The 21,115-nt window shown below is 31.4% G+C and overlaps 1 protein-coding gene across 4 annotated transcripts in view; it reads right to left on the bottom strand.

Annotated features, from left to right (window-relative positions):
- Vps39 (vacuolar protein sorting 39) overlaps positions 1-21,115 on the bottom strand; it is a 150,157-nt gene that overhangs the window by 5,745 nt on the left and 123,297 nt on the right. For 2 of the 4 annotated variants that reach the window (XM_085821295.1, XM_085821297.1), the window contains 4 exons: positions 15,253-15,298; positions 9,793-9,945; positions 8,817-8,951; positions 467-558 (listed from right to left, as the gene is read on the bottom strand). In XM_085821295.1, the coding sequence (XP_085677421.1) occupies positions 467-558; positions 8,817-8,951; positions 9,793-9,945; positions 15,253-15,298 (426 nt within the window). The remainder of the gene's footprint in view (positions 1-466; positions 559-8,816; positions 8,952-9,792; positions 9,946-15,252; positions 15,299-21,115) is intronic. The other 2 variants (XM_085821308.1, XM_085821303.1) reach the window with 2 other exon arrangements.

The raw sequence follows: 21,115 nt of genomic DNA, 5'->3' as shown, positions 1-21,115 counted from the left end.
AAGTCAAAGAACAAAAAATTAGCATCATATTTGCAAATTTTCACAGGACGAGATTCGATGGTTTTTACCGAACCATCAACCTTAGCTGCGAAAGTGCAAATGAACGGGATAAAATATAGTGAAAAGATAAGATAAGAATGGTTGAACACGAGTTAAGCTACTGGCACCATCTATTGATGAAACAAGAAAACTAAAACAATTTCCTTAAAGGCTAAAGATGGATTGGAATTAGTGTTGTAAACTAGAACAGAAAGTATTTTTTTTTGGGGGGGGGGAATGTGAAACACATCTAGAAAATCTAATTCACCAATGAAAGATTTTTTTTTTTTTTTTTTTTTTGGAATAATTTTGGATGCAGAAAAATGGATAGTGTGATTTTCAGACCAACAATGCTGTTCGACTTCTAAATTAATATTTGTTTGGTTTGCTATTTTAACCTAAATTATGGATAATATGGTTAACTCACCTTTTACCAATTCGCTTTTGACACACTCTGCACATATCTAAATCTGTGATGATTAATTTATAAGAATGGCAATGGATTCTACGAGCTTGAACCTAAATATAATTAAATTTTTTTAAATGTTTCGCATTTAGAGCAAGGGGGGACATTTTTTAAGATTCTTTAAAAATGAATCACCAGTAAGATAGATACAGTTCTTCATAATCAGAATTTAAAATGATTCATATACTAAATAATGTTTTTAGTAATTTAAAATCTAGTTCTTAGTTCTGAATCTGGCCAACTATTATTTAAGAAAGATCTAAAAGATTAGTATAACAGAATCCACCAAGCTCGACTTAATGTGAACTGAAAGGGTTGCGAGTTAGCGAAAATGTTGAGTTTTACAATATAAGAGGTAGATTATTCACAATTCATATTTTACTGCACATGATTCTAATGAAGTTCCATCAGTATACAGGACACAGAAAAGTACAACATATCCTATAATGTTTTTAAGTATTAAATATATATATATATATATATATATATATATATTGTAATATCTTGTTATTTAATAAATAAATATAATTATTGTTGAAGTGGCAACACCATATTTGTATTAAACCGTTACTCAGCAACCTTAGATATTGTTTTAAAAAAGATGAGATTCTGAGGATTTTAACAGCTAGGAGTAGTATGAAAATTTTGCCACTTAAGAATTGTATAAAATTTGTCTATCACAGTGACTAGAAATAAAATTTATGTTCTACTAAGAAGATTGTCTGTTTTGTAAATTACTGCAAAATACATTACAATATATATATATATATGTATGTGCAAAGCTGAAGAAATGACTGGCAGGTCTTTGTAGGGAGGGAGGCACCATGATGGCTCTCACGTGTGTTACATCTTTATGCAAATTCATCACATAGGCAATGGAGAAATGCATTGTGAATAGCACACGCACCTTCCACAAAACTGAAACCTTTCTAACAAATGAAAAGGAACAAGCATTGCAATTAGTAAAAGAAAAATATGGAGACATTGCTTTGTTCAGCATTACACTGAAATTAATAATTCATGCTCTACTTTCCTGTTGAATCCTTTTTGAAAATGAGCCAGAGACCATGCTTCAGCAATGAAAATTAATAGTTCTTATGAAGGAATGGTTTGGTTTATGTGATTATGACAAAGCCTCAACGGCTGTTCGGTATCAGAAAGAATATTGCTTGGCAGCATTGTTTTACGCCAAGCAGAGTTTGGCTTTAGTGTAACACTAAAGTTATTTCGTTTTTGCTTTATTAGTATGAATGATTTCTGACTTGATGTAAGAGCATATGGTTGCTCGCTCTTAGCTAAGTTACATAGGTAACTATAAGCACATGCGTGTGTTAGTATTCAATAATGTTGTTTTTGTTAAAATAAAATTGTTATTGTTAATATTACAGTCCACTTACTGAAGTTAAGTATCATTAAATAAGTTCGAGCTATCTTCGGCAAGAACAGTTTGGTCTCACGTTAGCCGGAGAAGAATATGGCTACTAATATTGTTTCATTGAATCGCCAACGCGGCGTAGTGAAAACGAAACTCGGAGCTTTGATAAAATTCCTTGATGAGTATAAAATGGAGGAGAATAAACTCAAATATCATAAATAAATGATGTTATTATGAAGATTAAATTGGATTCTTTGTTGGAATTAAAATCTCGGGTTAAACAACTCATAGTGGAATACACCAATTTGCCAGAGGAAATTGACTTGAAGGATAATCTAAGCATTACACAAGAATTGGAACAAAGCATCGAAGAGTTCGAAGTAAGATTTAGAATTTTTCTTTCTAATTGTGAAACGAATAATAAAGATAAATTTGAAACCAAAACTGTTTCTAAATCAAATTTTAAACTGCCTGATTTACCTCTTCCTCAATTTTATGGTAAATATGAAGATTTTAAAAATTTTAAAGTGCAATTTATGTCTATGATTGGTAATAATAATAATTTAAATGATACTGAGAAACTGTTTTATTTGAAAGCATCACTTAAAGTTGAAGCAAAAATGTTAGAATCATGTCAGGATACATTTGAGTCGCTATTTTCTGTACTTGAAAGCAGATATGAAAACAAAAGAGCAGTAGTTGATGCCTTTATCAATAATTTGTTGAACTTTGAAAAAATAAATGACTCACCTTTTCAGTTGAGATCACTGGTAGATAATGTTAAAAGATGTTTGAGATCTTTAAGTGTATTAGAATTTGATAGAAATAATTTATCTGATGTTTTGATATTAAATATTTTACTGCATAAATTAGATAGAGAATCTAGAAAAGCATTTGAACTAAACGTAAAATCAAATGAAATTCCCAAACTTGATGAATTTTTAGAATTTCTCGAAGAAAGAATTCGCATTCTTGAAGAAATAAACAAAGTTAGTTTTCCTAAGCAGAGCTATGCTACTAAAGTATCAAATCAATTAAGTCGCTCTAGAAATTCAAAATCCTTGGTAACTAAAACAAACCCTTTTCGAAAGTGTATTATGTGTAAAGAACCACACCCAATTTATCATTGTTCGAAATTTAAGAGTATTTCTGTTCCTGAGCGGTATGATTTTGTTAAAGAATATAAATTATGCATTAAATGCCTTTCTCCATCACAAGTATTATCACAGTGTAAGGCTAAACTCAATTGTTATGTCTGTAAGAAAGACACACACCATTCGCTGTTACATAAAATTGACGAAAAACAAAATGAATCATCGAAAGAAAATGAATTGACCTTGAACCTTTCGTCAGTGAATAGGAAAGAGGACTGCCCCTCTCCCCCCCACACAACTTTGATGGCAGTTGCAAATAAATCTAAATTTGTGTTAATAAATACAGCGATTGTTTATCTTCGCGATGTTTACGATGAACGAATTCCTTTTAGACCCGTGCTTGATTCAGCTTCGACTTCTAATTTTTGTACTGTAGGTGTTATGAACTCATTAGGAATAAAAAAAGAACGAGCATTTATTCCAGTTAGTGGAATAGACAACACTACTTTGAATGTTAAATCGCAAAAATAAAGACGCGTTTATCAAACTTAGAAAAGGAAAATGAATGGGAAATAGAGTTATTAGTTGTTCCCAAAATAACTGACATGACACCATCGAAATCTATTGATATTTCGAAATTAAATATTCCGAAAGGAATAAAGTTAGCTGATGATGAATTTTTCAAGGTAAAAAAGGTAGATTTATTATTAGGTGCGGAATTATTTTTTGAATTTTTAAAAACAGATAAAATACGTTTAGAAGATAATGAGTTACTTCTTCAAAACAGCTGCTTCGGCTTTTTAGTTTCTGGAAGCGTTAGAATTCCACATGTAAAAAATTATGACTTAAATTATTGTTTTTTGTCATCAGAGATTAATTCGTTAAATAACTTAGTAAAGTCATTCTGGGAAATTGAAGAAGTAAATGAAACTAAATCTACAGTTAATTCTGAATTAAATTATTGCAACGAACTTTTTAAAAACTCATTTTACCGGCATGCGGATGGAAGCTATGTGGTTAAAATGTCGTTCAAGCCAGATATTGGTGAAAACATACAATTAGGGGATTCAAAGGAAATCGCTGAAAAAAGACTGAATCAGTTGTGGAAACGTTTGTCGAGTGATTCTGTAATGAAAGAACTTTATGTTTCATTTTTAAAGGAATATGAATCATTAAATCATATGGAGAGCATGGAAGACTATTCTGAAACTGAAGGAGGGTATTTTCTTCCTCATCATGGCGTGCTGAAACCTGATAGTAAAACAACAAAGTTACGCGTTGTGTTCGACGCGAGTGCCAAAACTACTAACGGTTGTTCATTGAACGACATATTATGTAAAGGTGGAATAATTCAAGAGAAACTTTTTTCCATCATGATACGGTTTAGAAAGCATATTTATGCATTTACTGCCGATATTGAGAAGATGTTTCGACAAATTGAAATATTGCCATTGCAGACCAAATATCAGAAAATACTTTGGAAGGAAGATGAAGATAAGCCTATAGAACTATACAGACTCAAAACGGTAACTTATGGCACATCATGCGCTCCATATTTGGCACAAAGGACTCTTCAACAGTTAGCGAAGGATGAAGAAAAGGATTTTCCTGTCGCATCGAAAGTGGTCTTGGAAGATTTCTATGTAGACGACTGTCTTACTGGATCTTCGAATTTGAAGGAATGCATTCAGCTCCAGAAAGATTTGACAGAATTGCTCCAAAGAGGAGGAATGAAGCTACACAAGTGGTGTACTAGTTTTGATTCTCAGAACTCTGATTTACAGAATTTTTCATTTGATCGTAATAGTAATACAAATGTGAAGACGTTAGGTATGTTGTGGAATAATAAGAAGGATACATTGCAATATAAAGTTACTGTTAATGAAAAGCCTGATGTTACGAAGAGAGATGTTTTATCTCAAATAGCGAGATTATATGATCCTTTAGGCCTACTCGGTCCTATTATTAGCAAGGCAAAGATATTCATGCAAGCACTTTGGTTGCTTAAGCTAGACTGGGCGGAACAGTTACCACCACCTCTTGCCAATGAATGGAATGTGCTTATTAAAACTCTTCAGAGTATAGAAAATATACAAGTACCTCGTTGCATTTTAAAAGAGACCTTTTCAATGCTCATTTTACAGGGATTTGCGGATGCCTCCGAGAAGGCATTTGGGGCAGTGATATATCTTCAAAGCATTACAAGCCCTGGTGAATATTGTAGTAAACTTCTTTGTAGCAAATCTCGTGTAGCACCAATCAAGACTATGACTATTCCTAGATTAGAACTATCAGCATGTCTACTCCTGTCCAAATTTATGCAAAAGGTTTTAGAAGCTTTGAAACTTAAAATTGATGAAGTTAAGCTCTGGTCAGATTCAAGCATTGCTTTAGCCTGGATCAATACATCACCGCATCTTTTGAAAACCTTTGTGAGTAATAGAGTCTCACAAATTCAACAACTTACTTCTAACTATCAGTGGGGACATGTGTCTTCAGAAATGAACCCAGCCGACATCATTTCCAGAGGATCAGATGCTACAACTCTTGGATCTAACAAGCTGTGGTGGAAAGGTCCTGATTTTTTAAACAAGGACAATTTTCAAGATAAAAATGGACTTAGTGATGAGCTTTATTCTTCAGAACTGAAACCAGTTACGACTTCCTTTTTGACTTTAAAAACTGATTCATTCTTTGATGACTTCCTAAAAATAACTAATGATTTCTTGAAACTAATACGAATTCTTAGTTTACTTTTCAGATTTATCTACAACTGTAGGAACACAAGTGAGAAACGAACAGGTAGTATTAGTATAGATGAAATGGAACTGTCAAGGAATACACTCCTTAAATATATCCAAGGTAGGTATTTTGCAGAAGAAATTTCTTTGTTGCAGAAAGGTCTACAGATAACATCAAGGAGTAAGTTAAAATATTTTGATCCCTTCTTAGATGAAAAAGGTCTGTTAAGGGTAGGTGGTAGGATAAAGAATTCTAATTTAAGTTATAGTCAAAGACATCCCATTATTTTGCCTGCCAAGAATAAGTTAACTGAACTTATATTTATTTATTTTCATGAAAAGGATTTTCATAATGGTCCACAATCACTATTAGACAAATTTATTGGCCCATTAATGGCAGGAATATAACTAGAAAGATAGTCCAAAGCTGCATAATTTGCTTTAAGGCAAAACCAATAATTTCTCAACAACTAATGGGAGAATTACCTAAAGAGAGAATTAATATTAACTTTACATTTAATTGTTGTGCTATTGATTACTGCGGCCCATTTTTGATAAAGTACAAAGGGCAACGCAAGGGTAACTATCATAAGATATATGTTTGTATTCTTGTTTGTATGGTGACAAAAGCAATTCATCTAGAGATTGTCAATGACTTAACCTCAGAAGCATTCATTGCTTGTCTGAAGAGGTTCTTTGCCCGACGAGGTAAACCAAAAAAAATATTTAGTGACAATGCAAAAAACTTTGTTAGTGCAAATACAGAAATAAAAAAATTAATGAGTATTTTTCTAAAGCAGAATGGAACTTTAGCTAATTTTCTAGCCGAGGAAGGTGTACAATGGAAGTTTATACCCCCAAGAGCACCAAATTTTAATGGTCTATCTGAAGCAGGAGTAAAATCCTTTAAATTTCATTTTAAACGAACAGTAGGAAATTCAGTATTAACTTACGAAGAATTTTTGACAGTAACAGTTCAAGTAGAGGGAATCTTAAATTCTCGCCCTCTTACACCGTTAACTTCTAGTATTGATGATTTAAATGTTTTGACCCCTGGTCATTTCCTTATAGGTCGACCGATCAATTCAATAATTGAACCCAATTTAACAGAAGTAGATAATAACAGACTTAGTTTATGGCAAAGAACTACAAAAATGGTACAAAATATATGGAAGAACTGGACTAATAATTACTTGAGCACCTTGATTCAAAGAAATAAATGGATGATTGCTAAACAAAATATTAAAATAGGGGATATGGTAGTGGTAGTGATTAAGGAAGAAAATCTTCCTACCTGCAAATGGTTGTTAGGGAGAATTGTAGATGTGTTTTATGGGAAGGACAACCTTGTGCGCGTTTTCTCTGTCAAAACCAAAAATGGTATTTATAAACGAGCAGTTACTAAAATTGCTGTACTGCCAATTGAGAAATAATGTACAAATTTTTATGTTTATTTGAAGGTTTGAATTGTAATTTATCATATTTGTTCTTTTCACATTGTAATTACTTATTATATTATTATTAATATTATAATTTGTGCATTAATTTACATTGTATCATTTTGTATTGTATGAACATTTATTACTTTTTTGAATTTTACTTATTGTATTGAAATTAATATTTCAACGCCGGGCGGGATGTTCGGTATCAGAAAGAATATTGCTTGGCAGCATTGTTTTACACCAAGCAGAGTTTGGCTTTAGTGTTAAAGTTATTTCGTTTTTGCTTTATTAGTATGAATGATTTCTGACTTGATGTAAGAGCATATGGTTGCTCGCTCTTAGCTAAGTTACATAGGTAACTATAAGCACATGCGTGTGCTAGTATTCAATAATGTTGTTTTTGTTAAAATAAAATTGTTATTGTTAATATTACAGTCCACTTACTGAAGTTAAGTATCATTAAATAAGTTCGAGCTATCTTCGGCAAGAACAACGGCTATCTGCCTAAAGGGAGGGATGCCTTCATGGAGGATTTCTAAGGGAAACTGGCTTGTATGCATGTTACACAATGAAAATACACATGCAGCCAGCCCGTTCGTGGGATTCAAGACTCAGACACCGAACTACCAGTGTTCAGTGACTTTACCGCTCGGCTGCTGGCAGGCCCCCTGATGAAGAAATGAATGAGGGAGAGAACTGGATATAACTGAAATGTTAGCACCAGCAAGAGCTTCATTAGCCGGGACTGAAAGAATATTTACTACTTTTGAAATAATATGTAACAAATTATAAAATCAATCATTCAAAAAGTGATCTTTTAAAAAAAGAAAAGGCAGGAACACTGAATTACTGAATGCAAAATGCAATAATATGCATATAATGTGAACATCTGTTTAAAAAAATATACAATTTGCAGACATAAGTGCCATTCCTATGGTTATATTCACTGTGTTTACTTGTAGTTACATAAAAAATTTATTCTAGGTGCAAGATTCCCCCAACTGGTAATATATAGCATATAAGAGTTTATAAAATGATTAAAATTATTTTGCAAACTATTAATGCCAAAAAGACTGCCATGATGTTTCTTTGCTTTTTATACTATTAATTAATAAAATTATGTACAATTTATATTATATCTAATTATTAATTATTACATTAATTTATGCACAAAAATTATAGTTACCATCAACACTTGGTAACCATTTAACAAGCAGTAGAAAAAAAATTCAATTTTTTTTAAACACCCTGGTTTGAGTGGGGGCATTACTTGAATGGTTATTGCTTTTGTAATTTCAAACCATATTATTTGGTACCAACAACCTGTTAATGATAAATACATAGTCCCCTACATTTTAATTTGTTCAAAATTAAAGCTTGTAAGAAAGAAAGTGCATTTATTACCTGCAAGCTCTTTCTGACATTAGTTCTTTAGCATTAGCTTTTAAACTGAAATACCATGAAAGAGCTCATAGGAGAAATGTTTTTGATTGTTTGATTTATTAGTGATTTGTTTATTAATTTGAATTAATACTTGATAAAATGATTACTTTCATCACCTTATTATGCAGAACTCCAGCAAATAAAACACCTATAAGTATAAAAACAAGGTTCCAATACAATGCAGATTCAGAAAAAGAAACTGAATTAGAAGTATACCTGTAAATGCTCTGCATAAAGAAGAGATTTTGATAACTGTACACTGTATTTCTTAGCTTGTATATTATGAAGAATACATTCTAAGAAATTTTTTACAGCACTTACTGGTACAATAGAAGGCAGCAAACTCAGAGCCTGTGGAATAAACAAGTTTTTAAATTTTATGCATATGAATTTCCTTATGTTGCTTCATTTCAAATTAAAGTTTTTTCGGGTATCATTTTATTCAGAATTTTTATTACATTAGAAGGAATATTAGGATGTAGAAAAAAGAAATAACATATATAAGCAATTAACATAATAGCATACATAACATACTAGCTCCAGAGCTGTTGCATCTATACTACATCCCTAACTAGATTTAGAAACTTACTGATATTACTAGGTTGAATGGTGCCATTAGTTTTATTCTGACTAGAATATTTGGAGGAAACTTAATAAAAATGCAACAATCCAGTAGATATGCAAAATCCAAATTTTTAATTTTGCAAATAAAGTATAAGGCCAATATCCAAAATTGTTGGAGTTCGGCATTTTCACATTTTGGATCATCAGTTTAAATCTAGTAAGATGACATATACACATAGTAACATTGGGGCTTTACTTATTGAACAAATATTGTCTCAAGAACTTTACAATGCAGATACGCACTTGCAATCATTGGCATAGAGCATGTTAATGTTAAAATAAAAATAATAATTAAAAAATCTCCTCTAGATTCTTTTAAGGGGGAAAATACTAATAATAAATAAATAAAAATAACATTTTCCCAGAAGAATCTTGAACAAATTCTAAGGTCACCACAATACTCAAAGGAAGACTGAATAATATTATTAGCATTGTATCAGAAGATACCAGCTAATTCTCAAATACCATACTTTCTCTATTACTATTCCCTGTATTTTTTCCCCCCGAGTACAAATAAAACCTTTTCCTCAACAATTAAAACATGAATTATAAAATACGAAAGCTTTACCTTAAAAGAATCAATCTGGTGTGAATATTCCTTTAAAATCTGAATAGCTCTATCCACATTTGGTTCTGGCGATGATACATAACCAACACCGGGAATGCTTATTTTCTGATTTTCAGTCGGAGGTAAGTATAGTTTCAGTAATATCAGATATACCTAAAAGCAAGGAAAAAGATGATAAATGCAATTTATATCAATTCAGCTTGATAGACCATCTATAACATTAAAAAAATATTCATTCCAATGTAAAAATATATGTTATTGTTGTCTGAGTGCTACCAATCTTAGAATTTGGTGATATACCATTTATCAATAGTGGATGGTAAATAAATGAAATACACTAGTTATTATTAATTAAGGAAAAATCACAAAATGATGATTACTCAAAAACTGTAGAATTTAATAAAATTGACCCACGCTATGCAACACGTAGTAAGGTATAAAATAACATGAAAAGAAAGTACAAGACAATTATGTTGTTATAGAAATTAGCATATGTATAAAATGAACAAATCGGATGTGTCATTCTGCTATAGAAAAATTACCTACAATATTGATATGATCTTCCTCGAGCTGGCCACTCCATGTGTTAAATTGTTTGTTACTTAAGATAATCATCCACAATGCGAGCCCTGTGTGGTCTAGCGTTGTCGTCCTGTAGCAGGAAATTATCATCTATTGCTCTGGCATAAGCGTGCACATAGACATCAAAGATGTCATCTCTATAGGCCTGAACATTGACAGTTCCACATGAAAAGAAATGGATGTCTGTCCATCCACCCAAAGAGCTGCTACTCGAAACACAGTCACTGCCTCCGCCATATGCATGTCTTTCACGGATGTTTGATGGACGATAATGGTTTCCAGGTTCTCTCCAAATCAAGTAATGCCTATATTCAGTAAAAATTTAGACTCGTGCATAAACTGAAAGCCCTCCATTGATCTTATGCAGCTGCCCAGAGGACATGATAGGTCCACTTCAAATGTTTCCTTCTACAATGTGACATGAACGCCACACAAATGGATGCTTGCCTCACGTACAGACCTCCTTGTGTAGCCTGCACAGTTGACATGGACATCAACCTTCCAATGGCTGTAGCAAGGGAGGATATGAGTTGGGGTTCTATTCTTTTATGTGCATAATTTTTTTTTTTTTTAAAATATCGTTCATCAGTGCTTGTAGCAGTTGGCTGTCCTTGGCTTAAGATACTGGATGTCGAATCTGTGGCTAGAAATGGTTGCCAAAATCTATGAACCATAGAAGGACCTGCATTTAGCCATCTGGCCACTTCTGTCCGACTTTGTCCTGCCTCTAGTCTCCCAACAGCATTCCTTAATGGTTCTTTGGGCAAATGATGCCTGGAGATCCCTGTTACTAATTGGCTATCCCAGATCTCTTATCTCAATATCACAGTGAAATTTGCAGACTTGCTTTGAAACATGCAATTTTATGCTCCTCCCAGATGAGATATTTAGACTGCAGTGCCACTAATTTACATAATGCAGTTTTACTTAGCAATTCCTATTTGGCAACATATACAAATTTTACACGGATTGGTTTATTTTTTAATGAGTTATCGCTATTTGTGTGATTTTTCTTTAATTTTTGGAAACCAGTGAAGGTAACAAATGTTCAAGCTTTGAACTTTCACCAGCAGTTAATGTAATTATTGAGATCTGGTAACGAAAGTGCATTTGTTAAATTAGTAAAAGCTAATTTAAATCAGTGTTAATCTGGCTTTGAATGTTTCATGTGGTAAATAATTTTATAATAATATACAGTCATCCATCAAGCAATAACCTATCCATCCTGTGTAACAGTTTTTATCAGCTTTTATGCGAATTGAAGAAAAAATTAGCAACTCTGCTCAAAATTCTCTGTACTGTCGCCTATAGTATGTGTTGCTGCCTTTAACTGTAATTGTACAAGATATATCAGCTGAATACCGTTACATATGGCACTACTAGTGCCCCTTTCCTTGCTGCTAGTCCTACAACAGTTAGCTGAAGATGAAGGAAAGGAATTCCCTTTAGCTGTTTCAGTCACACTTCAAGATTTTTATATGGATGATGTTCTATCAGGAGCAGAAGATTTAGAAAAAACTAAAGAACTGCAAAATCAGTTAGTGAATCTCTTAAGTCGAGGAGGCATGAAGCTTCATAAATGGTTCGCTAATCACAAGAAATTGCTGATTAATGTTAATACTAAGACTGAAGATTATTTGTTTTCCAATGAAATGAAAAATGAAACGAAGGTGTTAGGTATTTTATGGAATCCAGATTCAGATGCTTTCACATTCAACGTAACTATAAATTTGCATGATTACTATACTAAGAGACATATTTTATCAGCTATTGCTCGAACATTTGATCCACTCAGTTTAATTGGACCAGTTATTAAGAAAGCCGAAAATTTTATGCAGAAGCTTTGGCTTCTAAAAATTGGCTGGAATGATGTGCTTCCCAAAACGGAATCTCGTGAATGGAAGAATTTCATCACATCGATGTCTTAAAATTAATGGTGTAATTATTAATTGAAAAATTTTGTCTAGCAACGCTGTTAAAATTCAATTGCATGGATTTTCTGATACTTCAGAATTAGCTTATGGAGCATGCATTTACATCAAATGTATATTGCAATCGGGTTCCAGTTCAGTAGTTCTTTTGTACAGTAAATCAAGAGTCACGCCATTAAAATCAGTTTCCATCCCAAGACTTGTACTCTGTGGTGCAGTGTTACTATCGCAGTTAATGAATAAGGTCCGAAAGGCACTTGAATTGAATTTAGATAAGATATATATGTAGTGTGACTCGTCTGTAGTTCTTGCATGGATTCGAAATTCTCCACATGTGTTAAAGACATTTGTAGCTAACCAAGTTGCCACATGAGTTTCAGTGGCGATATATGAAGTCAGAAGAAAACCCTGCTGACTTGATTTCCAGAGGTGTTAGCCCAGATCAAATTGAACATCTTAAACTTTGGTGGAATGGATCTTCATTCTTAAGAACAGAAGTAGTTGATTTGTCCCTAACTGTGTCTCAATTAGATTTAGATGAGATTTATCACAAGGAACTAAAGCAGCTATCCAATCAAACTACTTCAGTGAATAATGACTCTAAACTTGACTGTAATTCAATTCATTTGCAAAACTTTCTAGTCGAACCATTAACTAATGATCTGTTTTATAATATTCTAAATATTACACATAACTATACTAAATTATTGCATATTGTAAGTTATATTTTCAGGTTCATTTATAACTGTCGGAACCAAGAAAAAAGAAAGGGAATTTTATCAGTAGAGGAAGTCAATGGGGCAGAGTTGTATCTGATTCAGGTAACTCAAAGTGAAATATTTTTGGAGGATATTAAAAACCTGAAGGGGACATCTCAGGTTACAGGTAAAAGCTGTTTGAAATCATTGAACCCATTTTTTGATGAAAATCAGTTGCTAAAAGTAGGGGGACATTTGCAAAATGCTAATTTAAATTTCACACAGAAGCATCCCATTATTCTACCAGCTAATCATCAGTTCACTAAATTAGTAATGGAACATTACCATAAGAAGTATCTGCATATAGGTCCACAAGCATTGTTGAATTGTGCCAGACAAAAGTTTTGGCCTCTTAGAGGTCGGAAATTGGCACGACAAATTGTGCACAATTGTGTAGTTTGTAGAAGGGCTAAACCAATTCTAGTTGAGCAAATAATGGGACATCTTCCTCAGGAACGGGTGAGAATAAGTGCACCTTTTAATTGCACAGGGATCGATTTTTTGCGGCCCATTTTATATAAAGTATAAACATCAACGAAAGGGACAATTTCAAAAGATATATGTTGCCATTTCTGTTTGTTTTGTCACTAAGGCAGTACATTTCGAATTAGTATCAGATTTGTCATCTGATGCCTTCATTGCTGCATTAAAAAGATTCTTCTCTCGTAGGGGTAGAAGCTCGATTATATTTTCTGACAATGCAACAAATTTTGTTGGTGCCAGTAGAGAATTGACTAAATTGTATAATCTTGTTAAAAACCCAGATGAATCTTTAGAAAATTACTTGACTTCTGAAGAAGTAAAATGGAACTTTTTGCTTCCTAGAGCTCCCAATTTCGGAGGACTTTGAGAGGCAGGAGTCAGATCATTTAAATATCACCTTAAACATGTTGTAGGGGAAACAAAATTTACGTATGAAGAATTTCCGACAGTGACACTTCAAATATTCAAATAGAAGGTATATTAAATCCTAGGCCCATCACTCCATTACCGGCAGATGACGATTGTATTGAAGCTCTAACTCCAGGGGTCATTTTTTAATTTTTAGACCTATTACAACGATTCCAGAACCAGAACTTCTATAGAAGCCTGAGAACAGATTAAGCCGCTGGCAAAAAATTACCAAAATTTTCCAGGGTTTTTGTAAAAAGTGGAGTAATGACTACTTAAATCACATCCAACAAAGAAATAAGTGGCAGTTTCAAAAACATAATGTTAAAATTAATTCTGTAGTTTTGATAAAGGAGGATCATTTGCCCGTTAATAAATGGTCCCTTGGTCGTATTGTAGAGGTTTTCCCTGGAACTGATGGCAATATAAGAGTAGTCACTGTTCGAACTTCAAATGGTCTGTTGAAACCACCAGCAACAAAATTATCTATTTTAATGTAAACAGCTAAATTCTTGTGAACTTAGAAATAGTGTAATACCTTGATATTTTGTATTATTTAGCATATATTTAGTATATTAAGTTGATTGTAATGTGATTATCATACATGTTTATTGCTGTGGGGGGGGGCAGAATGTTGCTGCCTTTAACTGTAATTGTGCCAAACTTGGCGATCTTACAATTCAAACTGTACGCCGCCAACTAGGCGGGAAAATTGTGAGTTCGTTCGTTGGCAGACACCAAGTCGCATCAGTGTCCATTGTCGAGAACTTCGGTTCTAAGTAATGTATCACTTATATTACTGTTGAGTTTTAATAAACTACTAAAAGACATTATCGCCTCATACAGTCCACATTTCGATACAAACAGCATGCTTATCACAAGAACAACTCTGAGTACAGCTGCCAGTTTGTCAAAAACATTAACAAAAAGGTTCTTAGTAGTATTTAATTAACAGGATCCTTAATAATAAGTAAACCAAAGAATTATTTAATTAATGTAAAATGAGATATTCTGTTAATTGATATGAAAGACTGAATAAAAAACTTATAAAAATTATATTTACTAATCATGTCTGAAACAATAAAAATACTAAAGTACAAACTTATGAAATTATGTATTAAAGTTTATTGTAATTATCTTCTAAAATCGATTTAATCAAATTTATAAAAGACTGACTACTTTTGAAGAAAATATTAGGCATATTTCTGTAAGATTATAAAAAACCATGTACAGCCACAGTGTTGGACCTCGCTATGCAAATACATAATTATTATCAACATACAGAAGCATATACTCACATCTTGATTGCTAGGTTTGTCCTTGCAGTAGTTCTTTTCGCAATATCTACAAAATTTTAAAAAAATTAAAAAAATTTTAAATATATATATGTCTTGTTTTAAAATATTTTAATATACATCCATGACAAAATAAACACACTAATATTTTACACAGTAGTGACTGATAAAAGCATAAATTATATTTTTAAAACATTCAAAACTACACCAGTACATTAATTTTAACAAACTAGCCACTACACAGCCATCCTTCATCTGGCTTTTAAATGTACCGAAAAAATGCCTAAAGAGAACACTAAACATTAAATTAAGAAACTACACAGAATTTTACTCTGCAGAACAATTTTATATATATTAAACAAATTTATTGCATATAAAAAATTACAATGAAATACACAATATTCCTTAATATAAATATTAATCATCCCAATAAATAAATTAACCAACTTCTCGTTGCTTTTGCTCGACAAACGTCAAGTATCCAAGAGATACATTACATTAAAAAACTGCACAGAATTATCGCCTTCATTTTTCCAAGTGGCAATAGTGCTGATATCAGCAATAATGGCAACAGTGATATATCAGCAATAATGGCTCTGTGCCATTGTTGCTAATATAATGAGAGAGAAATATGAATTTAATAGGATTTCATTAAAAAATTTTTTTAAAATCTCATTTGAATTTTGAACAAAATTGCTTTGAGGTGCACTAGCTCTTGTCTAGATGCACCTATGTACCAAATTTCATAGCCTCCTGGGTCTGATAATTACTGGCTTACACGCAGCACAAACAAAAGACACAAACACACAGACAGACAGCCTCTTTCTTTTATAATATGTACAGATGAAGCAATACGTTCTTTATGGTTTTGGGCAATGAAAAGAGAATAATAAATTTTGGGATAAATGTATATGACAATCATCAAAGAATTGAAGAACTGATTCACGAAAAATGGTATACATTACCAGTTTACATAATTATTATATTACAGTTTACATAATTATTATATTATGTAAACTGGTAATGTATACCAACTTAAATATTTTGACTTCAAATCGTTCAGTAAGAAATTTTGATTTCATTTGGACTATTATGTTAATTTAATCAGTAACTAAAATACAGTCAGTTGGACATATTTCCATATTTTCTATGAAAGACTACATATACTATGATAAATTTTGGTCACATATTATGATTCTATATAGATTGTGTTCCTAATTATCACTGATTCTTCAGGAAAACTTTATTATGAAAATCCCTGTATCATGTCCACTGGAAATTCCCTAATTTAAGAAGTGATATGTAATGATATGTAAATAACTGTTCTGATAATTAAATTTTTAGCTTAAACATGCTGATCTATAAATAGATCGCTGGGTGTTGGTGGTAACTAATACTGTTTTCTTTCCCTTTCATTTTTCCAGAATGTCCATGTGTAAAGTATTTCACAGCACTGAAGAAGCATTAGAATATGTTTTCTAACGAGGATGAGTCAGATATAATTGCTTTACCGCCTGATGTGGATGAGTTAACTGAAATGAACATTTTCTTGATGGTGAAATGATTACTTCATCGGTAAAAGATCTGTCAGGTAATGTAGAAATTTGTTTATCCATGGAAGAAGTAGAGGTAAAAGAAAAATGTGAATAAAAAAACATAAATGATTCTGAACCTAATATTACACAGCAACTTCCATCTACATCTAGCACCAGTAAGGAAAATGAAAATGAAAATGAGTTAGTTCAAAACTGTGGTATGATAATACTCCTGAAACTACGAAAGAACCATTTGGAACACAAGTGGTGAAAATGCTACAACCAATTGATATCAATAGCCACATCATGTTTTTCGACAATTTTTTAAAAAATTCTTATGATCTGCTGGTTGAGTAAAATACAAGGAGTCAGAACCACCGGCCCAATTAGAAACAACAGAACAGCTTTTTGCCTTTTAATGCCAGATAAGATATGAGACAATAGAAATCGTGGTACTTATGACTACTGTTTCAACGAAATGAACGAAATAACTATAGTTAAATGGAAGGATAACAAGTGTAGCAACAGCATAAATCTTTGATTACATAGAGCCTCTAACCTGAGTTTCATGCCATCAAAAAGTTTGAAAGAATATTTCCAAATTTTGAAACCTAGTACTATAGCCCAATAGAACAAAATCATGGATGGTGTCAACCAGCAAGATTAGCTTTTAGAAAAACAATTCAAATCTGTGGATAAATGGTACTGGCCATTCACAATTAGCTCTTAGAAAAACAAAAAATTCAAATCTGTGGCAACAAATGCCAATATTTACCAGCATGATTATCTCTTTAATAACAAACAATTCAAATCTGTTGCAAAAAATGATACTGGCCAATATTTATGACAGTTATTGACATAGCTGTCATAAATACGCATATTCTGTTCAATCAAACAAATTCTGTAAAGAAAAGTATAAAAGACATTGAAGATATATCTCAGTTGCGTACCTCAAACTAGGAATAAATTCTAAGAAAAGCATTGGAAGACCTTTGGTGATGTCATCAAGACCAAAAGTGATTGACTCTCAAGTTTAGATAGAAAACAAAACCGTTATAGGTAGTAGACAAAACCAAAGAAGATGCCAGTTTCAAAATTATAAGGGAAGAGCTCTTACGTTTTGTAAAAAATGCAATGCAACACTTTGTGTGAAATATTTTCCACTATATCATGCTCAAATATTATAAATTTGCTCAATAAAAATGCAACTAAGGAAATTTAGATCAATAAAATATGATTTCTTCTTTTAAATCTCTTTAGTTGTTTTCAATTTTGCAAAAATTCCTATTTTTTAAAACTAAATTCATAATTTTTTAAACTTTAAGTTTAAAAGGCAGTTACTTGTTCTTTTATTACCAGAAGCGCCCAGCGATCTCTGTATAGATCACCAATTATTTGAACTACTAATTATAATAAGTTAATAAAACTTCATAATTACTTTGTTTATGATATATGAAATGTAATTTAAAAGTATTTTTCAAAAATTTTAATTTTAAAATAATTTGAGCATTAACAGTTAAAGCAGATGTTATGGTGGAAAGGAAAAGACATGATTGATGAAATGCTCAGGGGTCTGTCATCAAATTTCACAACCTAAGATTTTCATTAAGAATTTTTCAGCATTTTCTTACATATCTGAATACTTCCAAAGATACCTAATATATTCCAGTAGTTTTAAAAATGAGCTATAAAGAAAACGAATTTTTACAGAATTTTAAGCATTTCAGCTTGTGAAATGTATTAATGTATTAACTGTAACATATTTTGTAAAAATTCAGTCTTCACAGATTTCCTCAAATCACATATGCAGATGCTTGCACAAAAAAATTGGGGGGGGGGCAGTTCTGTATCTGGACCGATTGACGAAATTTGGCTTGACGAAATCATGGCTTGAAAGCGCATCTTAGTATATATATTAGTTTTATATATCGCACAGTTTTAATATAGGTATCTGGACAAAAATTGGACCCTTTTTTAAATGCATAACTATTTTTTTCCATATTTCAATTCTATGCCTCAAATTATGCCTATATATTAAATTTTGTAAAATTTGAGAAATTTCACTTACTTTTTTTCAGTTTGCACCAAGAATAATTCACTTGGAAAAATTCTTAATTTATTATAACCAGTTTTCCTTTCGCTTTCACTGCGCACGAGCAGAATAAACGGAGCATCATTCATTCTTTCAAATACAGAATAAACGGTGCATCATTCATTCTTTCAAATAATTTGAACAAAGTGCATAAACCATAGCTGGCATTATTATTGCTTATCACAAATATGCCAAATTTCAAAACATGCCAATATACATGTTTACTTATACCTTCAGAAATACTGAATAAAAAATTTTAATTTTTTGCCAGTATGCCTAGAAATACATCTATTTTAAGATGACGGCAAAAATTTATAAAAAATACAGAAAAATAGACATCTTAAAAATCAAGTCAGAAAATAACTATAGATTTTGATTGCATCTAAATTTTGAATTGTAAAAGAAGGAAATCCAGTAAGTTTAATTAAAAAAAAAGAGATATTAATAAATATATACCATATTAAACTAACACTGAGAAGCTAAAATTTTGATAGCTAATTTTTAAAAAACTTCTTGTGCAATTATTACAAAACTTGGCACTTCAGTATAATTTGAGTTGTAAAATCGAAATATGGTAAAAAATAGGTATGTCATTTGAGAAAAAGTTTGATTTTGTATCACAATACCTATGTTAGGAAAATGCTATATACAAATCTAATATATATAGTAAGTTGCATTTTCAAAGACATGAAAAATGCAAGTTAAATTTTGCCAATCAGCCCAATAGAATGGGAAATATAGAACTGCACCCCCTTTTTTTGGGCGAGGTGTACTTATGACCATGAAAAAATAAATAAAAAGTATATTATTAAATAAATGTATATTTTTAAAATTTTATAAGTGACAGCACCAGGCTTTAACTATCAATTACCAGTCTCTATTAGGCAGAAAAATTCATTCAGCTGTTTGAGCAAACAAAGGCTATTTTCAAAATTAGTGCACCACAGACATTGAGTAGTAATAATTAAATAATGTATAAATAAAATATTACATTTCATTTTTTAAAATGTATACTTATGTTTTTACAAACTAGTCAAAGTCTAGTAATGTGCCATTAATATACGACATGTGCCATTAATTTAAAACAATGATTTTATTTTAAGTAAACAATCTACTGAAATACAATTATAGCAGCCAACCTTGAAACATGAAAACCCAAGAAGTTCTCACATGCAAACCAGGAATTACCAGGAAGTTTTGTTTACATTGCACTGTGATGCCATTTGAGGTAATGCCAAACTGACATAAATTCATTTGCCTGATTTAGGTTCCTGAACTATTTATAACATGATTAGTCTGCTTGGTTCATGTTCAATTCCTGATAAATGTTACTGAATTATTTATAATATATTTTGGTGGAGGACATGTTAATAATATTTAACTAGATATTCTCAATTTTATGTTCTTTGGCAAATTTCATTTGTAATTTTCTTACACTTTTTTAATAAGATAATCCTGAGTAGAAGATTTTATTTTTTTCAAAATATGTTTAAATACAATGAAAGAAATTAATAATTAAAGTACATATTATTGTGTGGATAAATTTAGTAATATTCCATATATTGTTGTAAAATAAAATTAAATATAATATTAAATAACTAAATATTGGTTGAATCTTCTGGTAAAATTAAATATTGGTTGAATCTTCTTAAGAGTTCTATAAATGACTTACAGTAGGTTAAGATAATTCGGATGAAATAAAATTTAATAAAAAAATAATGCTGAAAATCCCTAGTGGTGGGGGAATGGAATTCACACAGTTTTATAACTTTTATTATTTCAGTGAATTTCATTAATTAGTGGGAAATATTTTTCTTAGTAAAGGTTAATGTTTCAAAATCAGGATATTTGGTGAGAGACTGAAGAAACTGAAATAAATAAAAAAAAAAAAAACTTGGAGTTGGCAACTATGTATTATATGGTACAAATCTTCTTTAAGCCAATATCTGCTCACCAGTAGCTACTTCTTATATTTAATTTTGGCTTTAGCAATGTTCGTAAGTAGTGACAGATAACCAATGGCACCATAATGCTACTTAAGCTAATCTTTTATCGCATTACAGAAATTTAGCAAAACCTCCACTCGACTTCTCAAATTTACAAGGGTAATTCAAGATTCAAAATTTTGTTTTGGATTTCGCTACAATATTAAATTTATTTATATATTAAATACAATGAACAACTATCAGAAAAATTAGAAAAAATACAGAAAAATCTGAAATTTACAGGTTTATTTGAT

Source organism: Stegodyphus dumicola, chromosome 1, assembly GCF_044657685.1.
Source record: "Stegodyphus dumicola isolate Sdum_Otavi_A_Nest chromosome 1, ASM4465768v1".
Classification (NCBI taxonomy): domain Eukaryota; kingdom Metazoa; phylum Arthropoda; class Arachnida; order Araneae; family Eresidae; genus Stegodyphus; species Stegodyphus dumicola.
The sequence above is the reverse complement of the archived record's forward strand: the minus strand, read 5'-3'. Positions and strand labels throughout refer to the sequence as shown.